The 16,531-nt window shown below is 42.6% G+C and overlaps 1 protein-coding gene across 1 annotated transcript in view; it reads right to left on the bottom strand.

The window, feature by feature from the left end:
- The window catches only part of TM9SF3 (transmembrane 9 superfamily member 3), an 83,791-nt gene that overhangs the window by 30,530 nt on the left and 36,730 nt on the right, over positions 1 to 16,531 (bottom strand). The window contains exons 5-8 of the mRNA XM_048858812.2: positions 15,733 to 15,810; positions 11,669 to 11,800; positions 10,495 to 10,661; positions 3,256 to 3,350 (exon numbers count right to left, since the gene is read on the bottom strand). Of these exons, the coding sequence (XP_048714769.1) occupies positions 3,256 to 3,350; positions 10,495 to 10,661; positions 11,669 to 11,800; positions 15,733 to 15,810 (472 nt within the window). The remainder of the gene's footprint in view (positions 1 to 3,255; positions 3,351 to 10,494; positions 10,662 to 11,668; positions 11,801 to 15,732; positions 15,811 to 16,531) is intronic.

The following is a 16,531-nucleotide window of genomic DNA, read 5'->3' as shown; positions in this document are numbered from 1 at the left end:
TATGCCTGGGTATTCAAGAAATCTTGCAGACCTTTGTTTTGTGGTCTTGTGCAAGACCTCTCTGTGACTGCCTTACTCCAGTCTTGGCTGAATTTCCTGCATCTGCTATTAATCTGAATTTGTGCTAATTTTATTTAAACACTCAGTGTCTGGATGCATCTGTACAGCTTACTGAATAGAATGCAGCAAGGAAACCAACATATGGTTTCGAGAATTGCATATGGACTACAAACTTCCATTGTGCAGGAGCATCAAAAGCATTTTAGGGCTTGCCTACAGTTTTTGTAACCAATTTAGCCAGATCTGTAAAAAGCAGATATAAAATTAATGCAACCTTCTAGTATGGGGCTTTGCAGTAATATAGCTTGTGTTGGAGATACAGGCATAACACCCCTATGCTGGTAAAACTGATCTGGTTTTCTACAGATGTCATTAAATTGGTAGAAAAACTGCATGCAGACCAAGCCTTAGACATTTATGACCTTTCAAAGCTCTCAGATAGCAGGGAGATTGATGCTGTAGAAAACAAAGCATTGATCAGCATTTCTTGCTAAAATTATACAAGCTTCTGTTTTTAAAATTCATCAAAACCAATTTTCTTAATGTTTAATAGAATAAAAATAAATATTAACTATTCTCTTACTGCAGCACAGGAGAAGGGGGAGGCTGGAGGAATGGCAGCGGCACTGCAGGTCAGAACTCAGAAGCACTGGTGGGGCTATAAGGAGAAGGCTGCAGATAGGTAAAGTTGGGCTTTTGCTGTCTACCAATATTTACTTTTGCATTTGATGGAGTACAAACTGATTACAAGCTGAATAAATGTGATCAGGAACAGTCAGCATGGATTCACCAAGGGCAAGTCCTGCTGACTAATCTAATTGCCTTCTATGACGAGATCACTGGCTCTGTGGATGAGGGGAAAGCAGTGGACGTGTTGTTCCTTGACTTTAGCAAAGCTTTTGACACGGTCTCCCACAGTATTCTTGCCAACAACTAAAAGAAGTATGGGCTGGATGAATGGACTATAAGGTGGATAGAAAGCTGGCTAGATTGTCAGGCTCAATGGGTAGTGATCAATGGTTCCATGTCTAGTTGGCAGCCAGTATCAAGTGGAGTGCCCCAATGTTGGTCCTCGGGCCGGTTTTGTTCAATATCTTCATTAATGATCTGGAGGATGGTGTGGATTGCACCCTTAGCAAGTTTGCAGACGACACTAAACTGGGAGGAGAGGTAGATACGCTGGAGGGTAGGGATAGGATACAGAGGAACCTAGACAAATTAGAGGGACGTGATCGTTCCCCTCTATTCGACATTGGTGAGGCCTCATCTGGAGTACTGTGTCCAGTTTTGGGCCCCACACTTCAAGAAGGATGTGGATAAATTGGAGAGAGTCCAGCGAAGGGCAACAAAAATGATTAGGGGTCTGGAACACATGAGTTATGAGGAGAGGCTGAGGGAGCTGGGATTGTTTAGCCTGCAGAAGAGAAGAATGAGGGGGGATTTGATAGCTGCTTTCAACTACCTGAAAGGGGGTTCCAAAGAGGATGGCTCTAGACTGTTCTCAATGGTAGCAGATGACAGAACGAGGAGTAATGGTCTCAAGCTGCAGTGGGGGAGGTTTAGATTGGATATTAGGAAAAACTTTTTCACTAAGAGGGTGGTGAAACACTGGAATGCGTTACCTAGGGAGGTGGTAGAATCTCCTTCCTTAGAGGTTTTTAAGGTCAGGCTTGACAAAGCCCTGGCTGGGATGATTTAACTGGGAATTGGTCCTGCTTCGAGCAGGGGGTTGGACTAGATGACCTTCTGGGGTCCCTTCCAACCCTTATATTCTATGATTCTATGATTCTAGAGGATTGGGCCAAAAGAAATCTGATGAGGTTCAACAACAACAAGTGCAGAGTCCTGCACTTAGGACAGAAGAATCCCATGCACCGCTACAGACTAGGGACCGAATGGCTAGGCAGCAGTTCTGCAGAAAAGGACCTAGGGGTTACAGTGGACAAAAAGCTGGATATGAATCAACAGTGTGCCCTTGTTGCCAAGCAGAGTCAATGGCATTTTGGGCTGTATAAGTAGGGGCACTGCCAGCAGACTGAGGGACGTGATCGTTCCCCTTTATTCGACATTGGTGAGGCCTCATCTGGAGTACTGTGTCCAGTTTTGGGCCCCACACTACAAGAAGGATGTGGAGAAATTGGAAAACGTCCAGCGGAGGGCAACAAAAATTATTAGGAGTCTGGAACACATGACTTATGAGGAGAGGCTGTGGAAACTGGGATTGTTTAGTCTGCGGAAGAGAAGAATGAGGGGGGATTTGATAGCTGCTTTCAACTACCTGAAAGGGGGTTCCAAAGAGGATGGCTCTAGACTGTTCTCAGTGGTAGCACATGACAGAACGAGGAGTAATGGTCTCAAGTTGCAGTGGGGGAGGTTAAGGTTGGATATTAGGAAAAACTTTTTCACTAGGAGGGTGGTGAAACACTGGAATGCATTACCTAGGTGGAATCTCCTTCCTTAGAAGTTTTTAAGGTCAGGCTTGACAAAGCTCTGGCTGGGATGATTTAATTGGGGATTGGTCCTGCTTTGAGCAGGAGGTTGGACTAGATGACCTCCTGAGGTCCCTTCCAACCCTGATATTCTATGATTCTAAATGGAATGAATGTTTTGCTAAGATTCCAGGAAGATTATTCTTCATACCATAAAGAATGGCACAAATGCAGTAAATAATACTGTGCAACTCTATAGAACCTTCCATTCACTCTTTGTAAACATTAAGCCTCAAGTTCCCTACGGAGAAGATGAAGTGATAACAGGGATCACTTCAACTACTACAGGCCAACTCGGGGTAGAACACATAAGCTGTTTAACAGCACACAGGAACAGGAGGCTAACTTATCCATTTGGTACGATAGGGGGTATTCAACAGGCAGAATGTAATTACTCAAGTTGTAATTTGACCAGGCTACCACAGTTAACATCCTTATATTCCTTACTGATTTAAATAGATACTACCAAGGTTTTAGCAAGCTTTAATACAGGGCATGCAACCAAGAATGAACAGGGAATGAAGCATCGTTTAGATTCAAAATTTCTTGTATTGATTAAAAACTATGGATTTCATGTGACTTCATTAACTACCTAAACACCACCTGTAAAAGACCATGCATGTTTGTGCTGTTTATAACAGGAAACAGAATAAACCTGCTATATAAAATAGTATGATAAAAATGCTGACATTTAAAAACAAGTTACCTCCTTGTCTAGCATAAAGGCTTCCTCCAAAATATCCATTCACTGGGGATGTTGCAGCATAAACAAATATAGCTGTGCTAAGCATTGATCCTCGCCTAAAATAAAAAGACTTTTTTTTGTAATGCCAATAGAAATGCAAAAACTCAATTTATATTACAGCAAAATATTCACAGTAAAACAGGCATAGTCATCAGAAGAAATATAACTGCTATTTTTAGCTAGTGCAGAAGTAAAAGCTGATCAATGAAATGTGTCTAAAGTTTACTATTTACAGTGAAAATAACTGTTTCCATTCAAAGCTGCTCATCAGCCTCATTTAACCAGGCTAAAACAACTAAAATTAATAAAGCGTTCCCCCCCTCTCCTCCCCGATATGCTTAATTCCACTAGAAATAAAGGCAGAAAGTATCACCTTTGACCAAAGTGTTTTGATTTTTTATAAGCCCTGTGTTACAAGAACCGAACTATATAACACACACGTGTAGCCATTGTAGCAATACAGCATATTGCTCAAAACATTTCTAGCGTCAGTGCTTACTGGGAGCACTTAAATTAACTTCTGACATATCTGCAGATAAAGGGGAAGGAGAATTACTTACCTTGGACAGTAACTGGATTTCTTTGAGGTGTGTCCCTATGGGTACTCCATGTCCTGATGTGTGCAAACTTTTGATCAGAGATTTTCAACAGCAGTGTCTGAGGGTCCAGAGTTGTACCCTTGATAGCCTCGTGCTCTAGTACACGGCTACAGGGAAGCGTGGGCCATCGCCACTTCAATTCCTTCTCAGCCACGGAAGTCCAGCGGACTCCAAGGCAGAGGGGGAAATAGGGCAGGTAGCGGAGCACCCCTAGAGACACACATCTTTAAGAACTCCAGTTACTGTGCAAGATAAGTAACCTCTCCTTCTCCAAGGATTGTCCCTATGGGTGCTCCAAATCAGGAGATACTTGAGCAGCAGCGCCAACTACAGAGGAGCATGCCGAGGCTGCAGAACTGGTATGGACCATACAACAGCATTCATGAAAGTCGCATCAGCTCTGGAAGCCGGTACCAGAGCATTGGGCATACTGCTAGGAAAAAGCATGAACAAAAGACCAGGTGGCTGCCCTGCAGATGTCTGAGACAAGTATGTTTTTCAGTAGGGCTACAGTGGTAGATTGAGCCCTGGTGAAATAGCTAATCACACTTGCAGAGGGGAGAACCCCTGAGGCTTCACAACAAGTTAAGATGCATTCTGCAACCCATTTGGACAGTCTTGGGGTGGAAACTGGATGTCCTTTGTTTCATTCTGCAATTGAGATGAAAAGCTATGGGGAGCCCCAAAGAGCCTAGTCCTGTTGAGGTAAATGACAAGAGCTCTTATGTCCAGAGAATGGAGGCTCATTTCTTCTCTTAAAGAGTGAGGCTTGGGATAAATCACCAGTAGGTAAATCTCTTGATTAATGTGGAAGTCTGAAGAAACTTTAGGTAGGAAGCAAGGGTGTGGATGTAGCATCACCTGATCATGATAGAACACCACGTATGGTGGGTCAGCTGTGAGGACTCAAAGCTCCCCTACCCTCCTGGCCGAGGTGATGGTTGTCAGGAAGTGGTCTTGAGGGACAAATGGAGGAGGGAACAGTTCCCCACAGTTCCAAATGGGGGTTTCTTCAGCACACTGATGACGAAGTTGAGGTCCCACAATGCAGTTGCCTCCTTGACAGGACAGAAGAGGTTGAACAAGCATTTGATATAGCTCGTAGTGATTGGGTGAGTGAAGACTGAAAACTCCTTGATGGGGGTTGAAAAGCTGTGGTGGCAGCTAGGTGAACCTTAATGGAGCTCAGCAATAAGCCTCTAGTTTTTAAGGTCAGCAGGTACCCAAGAATGTATGACAGACAGGACTTGAGCGGAGGTACAGACTGGAGGCTGCTTCCAGACTAGGTGAATTTCCACCTCTGTAGATAAGTTTTCCTTGTCATCGTTTTCTACAATTACGCTGGATTGTTTGTACCTCTGGAGAGCAAGCTTTTTCTATACCAGAGAACTATCTGGAACCCACATCTTGAGCTGAACCATAAGGAGATTGGGGAGGGTGATGGATCTCAACTCTTGGGTGAAGGCATTTCGCTGTCATGGGAAGATGGTGAGGCAGTTACAGAGGCATGCAAACCACGCCTGGGAATACCACCTGTCTCAGCTACAACTGTGCTATGAGAATGGCTAATAATTTCTCCTGTTTCAATTTGTTTAGCACCTCGAACATTAAAGGCATAAGGAGATAAGTGTTTAGCAATATATAAGGCCAAGGAATCATCCATAGAGTTGCAGCCTTCCCCCTAAGCAGAACTGTTGTCAGAGATCTCCCTCTGGATGATCCCAAGTAAAGACATCTCTCTGAAACCCTCATTGTTGAGTTTCCACTTGCAGTTGATCTGGAAATGCCAGCAGGTGGAGGAGGCATGACACCTTCACCTGGTGAGCAGGAGGATTTATGCAAAGGTTATGTTTCTTCCTCCTCACTGGCTCCTGCTCCTTTGCAAGGTACTCCTTTGGAGCAGGACACAAGGATAGTGCTATTGTTCCTGGCATGCCCTTTTACGAGATGGGACCCTGCAGAACTGGCTGTCATAAGGGGCCCATGGGATCCATAAGCACACTGTTGTGGAGCATAAGGGAAGGTGTTAGGAGCCCAAGGTTGGTGGGTCTATCTCCTCGTGAGAGATTCCTCCTTAGGATGTACACCTCAAGGGAGGGAGGGAGGGAGGGAGGTTGGAGGGAAGGTGAAGGACCCTTATGTAGACACCTCAGAACTGGATGAGGTATCATCCCACATGTCCATTGGAGGTGCAAGTGGCCGAGCCGATATGGGGCCAGAAAGGGTCCTGTACCTTCATGAATACCAGAGGCCAATGCTTAATTGGATGGTGAGACAGTGCCAGAGGATGTGTCGATACTCGCTGGAAACGTGTCTTGGTACTCTCAAAGAGTTTATGTGGAACTGGTGAGTGTGTGGGTAGCAGAGGACAAGTCACTGTTGAACACAGTAGGATTGGAGGGCAAGTAGGCTCCAGGAGATGAGTTGGTATTGACAAAGCATCTCCATAACCCTCAGCAATGGTGATTTAGGCTCTTCCAGAATTCAAAAGTCCTCATGAAATAGGAGCCTGAATGATACCAGGGACTTTGGATAGGGGTCCTCAGTAGTATGTCAGGATGTACTGGAGACAGTGTTGACACACTGTCAGTACCTCCTTCTTGGCTGGATGCAGAAAATGGTACTGAAAACAAATTTTGGCTTGGCTCTGCGTCCTTGTGTTTTGAAGGCACTGACTCTGGTGCTGATGGCAGTGCTGCTGTAGGTTGTCTATCTGACTGCTTCTTGGTATACAGTGCAGTCTTCTTAGCTGGTGCCATGGTCTGGATACCAGAGGGGATAAGAGCTTCAGTGGCACCCATATCAGGATGTGAGATCTCCTGAGACCCAGACCAATAGGGTGACTGCCCCCTTCTTTATCCAGTTCTGGAGAATTGGGTCTTTTCTTCTTTTAGCGTCTGAGTGGTTGTAAAGGATCCCCAGGACCTCTGCTTACTACCATAGCAGAGACTGTTACCAGGGTTCTGAGCAACTGGATCCAAAGTACAGGGGGGTGACTAGCAGATCTTACATTTGGATGGGAGGTGAGTCTCTCACAGGCAGCAGAAGCAGCTTGAATGTCTCTTGCTGTGGGAAAAAGACCTATGGCAGGTCTGGCAGGGTTTGAATCCCGGACATAACCCATGCTCAAGGCCACAGATCAAGGCCCAAGGACAAAAAGCCCAGATCGGGCACACAAAGAAGAACAGGGGCGAAAAGTACCCCCACTTGGCAGAAACTGGGCTAAATAGCAAAACAAAAAAAAAAATTAAAGATACCTAAAGGAAAAAGAGATAAAGAGAAATAGCAAGCTGCTTGCTAGCTAACGGACACTGCGACACTCCATTTCGAGCTCCTGGTGGTTGAGAAGGGAGTGGAGTGGCAGTGGGTCCACCCCCACTCCATATATCCTTGTACTGGAGCACAAGAATACCTAGGGTGCAAGCACAGAGCTGCAGACACTGCTAACAAAAATCTCCGATGAAGAATACACAGGCTTGAGCGCATCCTGATGTGGAGCACCCATCGGGACACTACCTGAACTCCTGTTAGCAAAACATTAAAACCAGTATTAAGAAGAGTCACCTAGTGTACATTTGCAAACTGGTTTTCACAAGTCCTAAATATGTGATTCTCCTGCCATCTATTGGAATCCAATAATTTATAAATGGAAAATAAATAAATCTTAGAGAACACTATGGAAAAAACATTCAAACATTGCAAATGCTGTATTAAAACCCCATTAGGCAGACAACAAGGCTCTCAGATGGTTCCACGAAAGGGACCATTGTGATCATCGAGTTTGACCTGCTATTAATTCCTGTTTGAACTAGAGCACATCTTTCAGAAAAACATCTAATCTTGATTTAAAATTTGCCAGGGATGGAAAATTCACCATGAACCTTGGAAAATCGTTGTAATGGTTGATTACCCACGTTGTTAAAAATTGCATCCTATATCCAATCTGAATTTGTCTAGCTTTAATGTCCAGCCATTGGATCTGGTTATACCTTTGTGTGCTAGACTGAAGAGTCCTCTGCACAATTTCTGCTGACCATGTAGGCACCTACAGACTGATCAAGTCACACCCTCACCTTCTCTTCATTAAACTAAATAGATTGGGCTCCTTGAGTCTATCACTATAAGGCATGTTTTCCAGTCCTTTAACAATGCTTGTGGCTCTTCTCTGAATCCTCTGCAATTTACCAACATTCTTCTTGAACTGAAGCCATCAGGACTGGACATGCAGTATTACAGTAGCAGTCACACCTGTACCATATACAGAGGTAATATAACCTCTCCACTCCTACTCAAGATTCCCTTGTTTATGCATCCAAGGATCATCATATTAGTCCTTATGGCAACAGCATTGCACTGGGAGCTCACCTTCAGAGTGAAGGTATCAAATTGAAGCAGAAGAGTTCAGTGGCTTTTCAAGGCATCCTCTCATCGATATAACGAATATAGAACCATACTTGTTTTGGTCCATCCTTTGATCATTTAAGGGCAAAGCAGGCTCTGACACTAAGCCACAAAAGGCAGGCCCAGAACAATTTCCTTAACCAGGTTGTAACAAAAGGAGACTCGAGCACTGCTCATTAATAGAACAGTGTTTCCTCCAATAAAAGCTGACCATGCTGATGCGGTAACCAACAGCAGAATTTCAGCCAGACCACTGTATTGTCAGAGTCATTCTGTTGGAAACTCCCACTACTGTTTGGTGGTGGTCTGAAATTAAGCAAATATACCTGCTGCATTAAAAAAAAAAAAAAGTCAGTGTTAACCTACATGAGAGCCTACTTGATTCTAAAAGTAGAAGTCCCATGTTTCTGTTTTAAAATTGGTTAACAGATGCCAATTGTGATAGTCTGCTTTTAAATTGGTTCAAGTAAAGATGACTATGTAAAATTACAGGCCCAAATTCTGCTTCAAGTGATGTTACTGTAATCCAGAATAACTCCAATGCATTCAATGAATTCTAATTTGAAATGCCGTGCAGATATTTCGTATCCACTATTTTTACTTATATTCCAGAAGAGCCCTAATACTACAACTTTCCTGCAACACAATCCAATATTAACAGCTGATGTGACCAAATGCCAACCACTTGTTCTCAGGTGAAAAATGGTGAGTGCCCCGAGAGGGTTTATGGGGTATTTTATGGCATTGCAGAGTACGTAAAATGATCACTCAGTTTATAGTAGTATGGTATGTCACACTTTTCAGCTCACACCATTTTCCTACTACAGGTCCATTTTTGGATCGGAGCTTAGTAAATGCTCAGTTGTGCTCTGAGAGCCAGACCACTACCTCATTGTGCATGGAGCACCTGCACAGAAGAGGACAGGTAAGCATATGCAAGTACATGAGTTCAGTCTTTTCCCCCTCACATGTTTTACATGCATCAGATATCACTATCACTATTATTGTGAGTTTCTAGTAGCACCACAATGTGCAAACATTCCAAAAGTGAAAGTAGTCGTGGTCCCGTCCAAAAAAATGCTGGCATTCTAAAACACTTAGAATTGTATTTAATTTCCTCTTCAGCTATCCGCACCATGAGGACAATCACTGTAAAACCAAGAAAAGTACACTAGGCAACAGGATTTTAAAAGTGTTTCAGGATAAGTGAAAACAAGGCAGCTAAATTCAGAAGCCGGGTTCCCTCTAGTGGCAAATACAGATAGTTACACATGACCTGCAACTGGGAATAAAGCTGAACTGAGAGGGAGAAAGTTTAATCACTCTTTAAAAAACCTGCTAATAGTTGGTAAAATTGCTTCTGTTGTTGCAGCACACAAAATATAGTAACTGCTTCCCAAAACAAAGAAAGGAAGTCCAGGTCCCAGTGGTCACAATCTAAAAAGGCAAAAAGATGAAGGGTTGGGGAAGAGACAGCCATCCCCCCAAGCAACATGGTCAAGGTGATAGCTACACAACAGTGAGTTTAATTTAAGCTGGTCCTCGTTTTTATGTTTTAGATGAGTATTTAACGGCAATTCCTAAATATTGGTACAGACTCCAGTCAGGACTGTACTGTTCTAGGTATTGCACACACAAAATTGAAAAGACTCTCTACCCCAAGAAACTTAGAGCCAAAGTCGCTAATTCTGTGGAGACTTATGCATGTGCTTGACTTTATGTAATGTGAATAGTCCCACTGAAGTCAAAGGCACTGATCACAGCATGTAAAGTTAAGCACATGTGTAAATCTCTACAGAAGTACAGCCCAAGTAATAAATAAAAAATACTTCCTTAAAGATTCAGCATCTCACTTCAGTTAAATGTGTGACCTCTAAAAATATCCTGAGACTTTTTACCTCCCACAAAGTCCACTAGCAAAACCAGGGAACACCAGACTTAATTTTGATATTTTTAAGATAAAAACAAGCAATGAGAAAAAAAATAAAAGCTTTTCAGACTTTCTTTGTTAAGTCATATAGTAGCAACAAAATCAATTTCTATAAAAAAAATTTGCTAGTCACCTTTGAACTTTAGGACAAAACACTGTTTTAGGTTTCAATTGAAACTGTACACAGAATTCATAACCAGCTTCATTTTTACAAAAAGTCTCAAAAACTTTCAGATGTCAAAGAGGCAGGTACTTCATTAATATACTTACTCTGTGTATAAATCCTCTATCATTGCAACAATGATAACTATGAAAGAAACTGCAAAGATTTGGCAACCAGAGCCAATAAGCGATGAAAATATTAAAGGATGACTGGATGGTCTAAAAACATCGCCATGGACCTGTTTCCACCCATATTCATCACCCAGATCTCTGTCCTGTGTATAGAAGTACAGTTCAGTTATAAATATTATTGCCAAGTAATAAGTGAGAAAAACAAGATGCTAGGTATGAATTAAAGTCTGCCCTAATGGAATCCTTAAAGCTAGATAAATTAATTCTATGGGACAAATACTCCATGAAGAACAAACACAAAATGCACAATGAAAGTCACTAGTGGAAAGCTAAATCCATTCAGAATGGTTTTGCTTCCCCAACCTACAAATGTCAGTCTTTAGGGGTTTACACAGGCTTCCAAAGCACAGGGGCCAATAGGTAGGTTTTTTTTTTTTTGCTTTAATTTTTTTTTTTTTTTTTTTTTTTAAAGATAGCATTTGTGAAATTGGCACTTGTGGAAGATGGCTGCTTGAAAGCTCTGGAGACTGAAGCCCAATTTATCCACAAAAAAGGATATATCATGAGTCATGGTGATGCATTTTTTTCTACAATGCTCTACCAACGTGCCTCACACATGAGTTGGAGGGACCAGCTCTTGCAGGTCCGGAGGGGAGCTCAGTTTCCATACCCAGTCAGTTTTTGGCCCCTCTACACAAGAATGTGCCATTTAGTGCCAGCCATGGTAATGTGAACCAATAGCGACTAGCACCTGGACTGGGCAGACCAAACATTTAATAAGAAGCAGAATTTATGAACACTCAGCTACTACAACCCTAAGCAGAATTCAAAGATGCAACCTACGAGTGAAAGGCTACTGTCTCATCACCAATCCTCTGTGCAGTCTGTCCCAACAGCTTTAAGTTTCCTAATTCAGTCCTCAGAAGCCAGCAACCTTGTAACAGGAAATTATGTTGCTCTGGTTGGGAAATCTGAAAGCCACTCTCTTCCTGGAGAGAATTCCCTGACCACTTCCTAGACAAATTTTCTCCACAAATTTCAATTTATTTTCTATTTTGGTTAAGGAAACTATTCATAAGCTCAATGAAATCAACAACAGAAAAAGCAATATGTCTTACTAAAATTTCTAAGAACTTAGTGCAAGTCTTACCATATCATCCATTTCTTCTTCTTTGCTATATCGTGCATAATCTTTTCGTAATGTTCTCATTAATATCATAGACACTAAACCCACCAGAAAGATGACCATCATGAAGGAATTGAAAATTGAAAACCAGTGAATCTACAAGAAAAAAAGACTCAATTTTAAGTACTGTAGGTACATATTCGTGCCCAATAAGAGTCAGTACAAACTATTGTGCTAAGTAGCAATGAATTATCTAAAGCTTGCACAAATCCTATTAAATATAGCGTGCAAAATTTTGAAGTTTTCATCATCTTCCATAACACGTTGATGTGTCCATTAGTCAAACTAAGCTGCTACAGAACATTAATAGTTAAACCTCAACATTTTCCTTTTTAAGACCAAAGGCATTCAGTGCAGAAGATTCCCATTCTGATTTGAAATCCCAATAGGCACCTTACTGCAACCTAGAGCCATCCTATCCGAGTAGCACACGGGTCAGGTAACATTAACTGTTTTAAGCTATACCACAGTTGCAGCTGCAATATTTTGTTTCCATCTGAGACAAAGCAATCAATGCTGCAAAACCACACCAAAGAACAACATGCTATTTACTTGAGACAAAATGGGTGAGGTAATATATTTTATTGGACCTTTTTTTGGTGAGAGAACAGCTTTCAAACTAACACAGCGCTCTTCATCAGGTCATGCTATTTACCTGTCTGCTACCTCTCCTCTCCAGGATGATTCTCTTATAAAAAACATTACCAGCATAGCCCATGCTGCAGTGTCACACATCAGACTAGGAACAGTAATCTGAATGGGACTGAATCTTGCAAGACCTAAGGAAAAAGTTGAGCTTGACCATGGGAAACATTCCTACAGCTATTAGTAAATGAGATGACATCGTGGCAAACTAGTTTGTAGGTCAGGTCAAAAGTGTGGCACAATGTACAATGAAAGTTATTAGTTCTGGAAGTAACTAACATTTAATTTATTTAAAATACACTTCCAATGTTGAATAATTCCAACCTACCTCAAAATCACCACCAAAAAAAAAAAAACACACACAACCCAGATATGACATTTGTTATAGTTGCTACCAACGCTGGAATTTAGTATTGCAGGGACTACTTTAAAATCATAAGAACACTCCCTGGAAAAATTTATAATTTGAAAAGCAATGTCATATTTTGCACCTAAGGGGTTCAACATACATCCCCCTGTTCAAAATTGAAAAACACATGACAATCAGGCAGTAACTAACATCTACCTTACCAGGAGAAGAGCTATGTACAGAGTGCTTATAAGTAGTTTTAACCAGACATGTGCCCACCCCAAGTTCAGATCAAGATATGAACTTCCCCAGAGACCAGGGACTTCAGTTTGAGCTCATCTCTTGTTCTAGCACGGGCTAATTCTCTACCCCAGAAAAATAAATCAGGATTTAGCATGAAAAAATGTATACTTCCCCCACATCTGTTCACTGTGTTGTTCGTACTTTCAGCAGTGTGTGAAACTGTTCCACTGTCCATTAATTTTTCTCATTATTAACATGGGAAAGAAGATCCATTTTGCCTTATTCTCAATGTGACACTGGAGATTTTCAGTTATTAATATTTCCATATTGCTGCAATCATTTCACAAGTTCATACAAAGTGGGAAAGAGGCAGAGGACGATTGCCACAGCAGTCAGTAAGCCACTGATCTTTAAAAATCCCATCCAAATTCTACTCCAACTCCACCCTGAAATCCCAAATGGGACAATGGCAATGAAAGGCTTTAGGAGAATTCAATACCATAATTTAAGCTGCTGCCTGTCTGCTTCAATGAAAAGTGTAGCTTACCTGTCGAAATCAAAAGGATTGTTTTTTTTTCTCCAATTCAAAACAAAAACACACCCAGTAAATACAGTGGGCAACTGATAGGTCAACAGCGATACTGATTCAGCACCATTTACTTTCTTCTGTTGCGAGCATAACATCAATGCTGCTTAGGACCTATCAAGTTGGAACAATTGTTTACAGTACTCTGCTAGGAAGGGGGATGGGACACAAGTATAGCAGGGGAGCAGAGTAAGAAGGCTTCTGGGACAGTTTCAGATAGACTGAAGCGGTCAGAAAGCCTCTATACAGCATTTTCTTTTTTAGAAAAAGCTGGACGTGCACAAGTCCATGGGGCCGGACGAGTTGCATCCGAGAGTGCTAAAGGAATTGGCGGCTGTGATTGCAGAGCCATTGGCCATTATCTTTGAAAACTCGTGGCGAACAGGGGAAGTCCCAGATGACTGGAAAAAGGCTAATGTAGTGCCAATCTTTAAAAAAGGGAAGGAGGAGGATCCTGGGAACTACAGGCCAGTCAGCCTCACCTCAGTCCCCGGAAAAATCATGGAGCAGGTCCTCAAAGAATCAATTCTGAAGCACTTACATGAGAGGAAAGTGATCAGGAACAATCAGCATGGATTCACCAAGGGAAGGTCATACCTGACTAATCTAATCGCCTTCTATGATGAGATTACCGGTTCTGTGGATGAAGGGAAAGCAGTGGATGTATTGTTTCTTAACTTTAGCAAAGCTTTTGACACGGTCTCCCACAGTATTCTTGTCAGCAAGTTAAAGAAGTATGGGCTGGATGAATGCACTATAAGGTGGGTAGAAAGTTGGCTAGATTGTCGGGCTCAACGGGTAGTGATCAATGGCTCCATGTCTAGTTGGCAGCCGGTGTCAAGTGGAATGCGCCCCAGGGGTCAGTCCTGGGGCCGGTTTTGTTCAATATCTTCATTAACGATCTGGAGGATGGTGTGGATTGCACCCTCAGCAAATTTGCAGATGATACTAAACTGGGAGGAGTGGTAGATACACTGGAGGGTAGGGATAGGATACAGAGGGACCTAGACAAATTGGAGGATTGGGCCAAAAGAAATCTGATGAGGTTCAATAAGGATAAGTGCAGGGTCCTGCACTTAGGACGGAAGAACCCAATGCACAGCTACAGACTAGGGACCGAATGGCTAGGCAGCAGTTCTGCAGAAAAGGACCTAAGGGTGACAGTGGACGAGAAGCTGGATATGAGTCAGCAGTGTGCCCTTGTTGCCAAGAAGGCCAATGGCATTTTGGGATGTATAAGTAGGGGCATAGCGAGCAGATCGAGGGACGTGATCGTTCCCCTCTATTCGACACTGGTGAGGCCTCATCTGGAGTACTGTGTCCACTTTTGGGCCCCACACTTCAAGAAGGATGTGGATAAATTGGAGAGAGTCCAGCGAAGGGCAACAAAAATGATTAGGGGTCTGGAACACATGACTTATGAGGAGAGGCTGAGGGAACTGGGATTGTTTAGTCTGCAGAAGAGAAGAATGAGGGAGGATTTGATAGCTGCTTTCAACTACCTGAGAGGTGGTTCCAGAGAGGATGGTTCTAGATTATTCTCAGTGGTAGAAGAGGACAGGACAAGGAGCAATGGTCTCAAGTTGCAGTGGGGGAGGTTTAGGTTGGATATTAGGAAAAACTTTTTCACTAGGAGGGTGGTGAAACACTGGAATGCGTTACCTAGGGAGGTGGTAGAATCTCCTTCCTTAGAAGTTTTTAAGGTCAGGCTTGACAAAGCTCTGGCTGGGATGATTTAATTGGGGATTGGTCCTGCTTTGAGCAGGAGGTTGAACGAGATGACCTCCTGAGGTCCCTTCCAACCCTGATATTCTATGATTCTATGATTCTCATGAAGCAGCACAATGTGTGCTCCCTGCTGAATCTTTAGCATCTGTTCCACTTGAGTAACTGTTCATAAAAATTCATACACGCTGCCTTCTTAACTTACCGGGTGCTGCAGAGAAAAGTTTTCCATGAAGAGTGCTATTCCACAAGTTACCTCATGTTAAAAATAAAATCAACTGGATTGAGCCATTTTTACATTTTTAAGTATTTTATCTGCCCCCTTCTCAAAAGGGACAAAGCCACCTCCAAAACATTTTACCTCTCCTTTATCACTACAACAGAAGCAACTGGAGCAGCGTGGAGAACTGTTCCACTGGCCTTTCTGAACCAGAGTACATTTCAAAGGAAGTTTTGTATGGCTGTTTTAGAACTACATACTCTGTGTTGAAAGAAAGATGGGTCAAGGTACTTGTCAAACCGATCTTCAAATTTCACATCTGATTTTTTCCATTTCACCTGGAGAGAGAAAAGATTTACACTTGAAAAGCCCGCAATACTTGCTCAGCCATAAAGCCACAGGGATTTAGAAACTGTCCATATCAGACTTTTTTCTTCAGTTTAAAAATGAATTTAGGAGATAACAAAAGGAGCTTGGCTGACAGCCCTTAAAGACTGAAATCTACAGAACAGGGAAAGCATAAGCAACAGCAATGCATACTTCACCATGCTGCCCTGCAAAACTACTCCAACCCTCAGCTGAGAAAGCACATCTAGGAACAAAGAAAAAGATTAGTCTAAGGGCTTAGCTAGACTTGCAAGTTAGATTTCAGAGTAACAGCCGTGTTAGTCTGTATTCGCAAAAAGAAAAGGAGTACTTGTGGCACCTTAGAGACTAACCAATTTATTTGAGCAGGAGCTTTTGTGAGCTACAGCGAAAGCTCATGCTCAAATAAATTGGTTAGTCTCGAAGGTGCCACAAGTACTCCTTTTCTTTTTGCAAGTTAGAGCGCATTAAAGCAGCCCCGGGCGCCCTAACTCCTGAGGTGTCCACATTGGCAAGGCACTTAGAGCGTCTGGACTCTGCAGCTGGAGCGCTCCTGGTCATCCACCTCCATGTGAAGCATAAAGCTTGCTGCACCCAGCCCGGGCCTCAGTGTGGATGAGCTGTTGCATTACTGCGCTATGATTGGCCTCCAGAAACGTCCCATAATCCCCTGAAGTCAAATGGCCACTCTTC

This window comes from Caretta caretta, chromosome 7, assembly GCF_965140235.1.
Source record: "Caretta caretta isolate rCarCar2 chromosome 7, rCarCar1.hap1, whole genome shotgun sequence".
Classification (NCBI taxonomy): domain Eukaryota; kingdom Metazoa; phylum Chordata; order Testudines; family Cheloniidae; genus Caretta; species Caretta caretta.
This window is presented reverse-complemented; position numbering and strand designations above follow the sequence as displayed.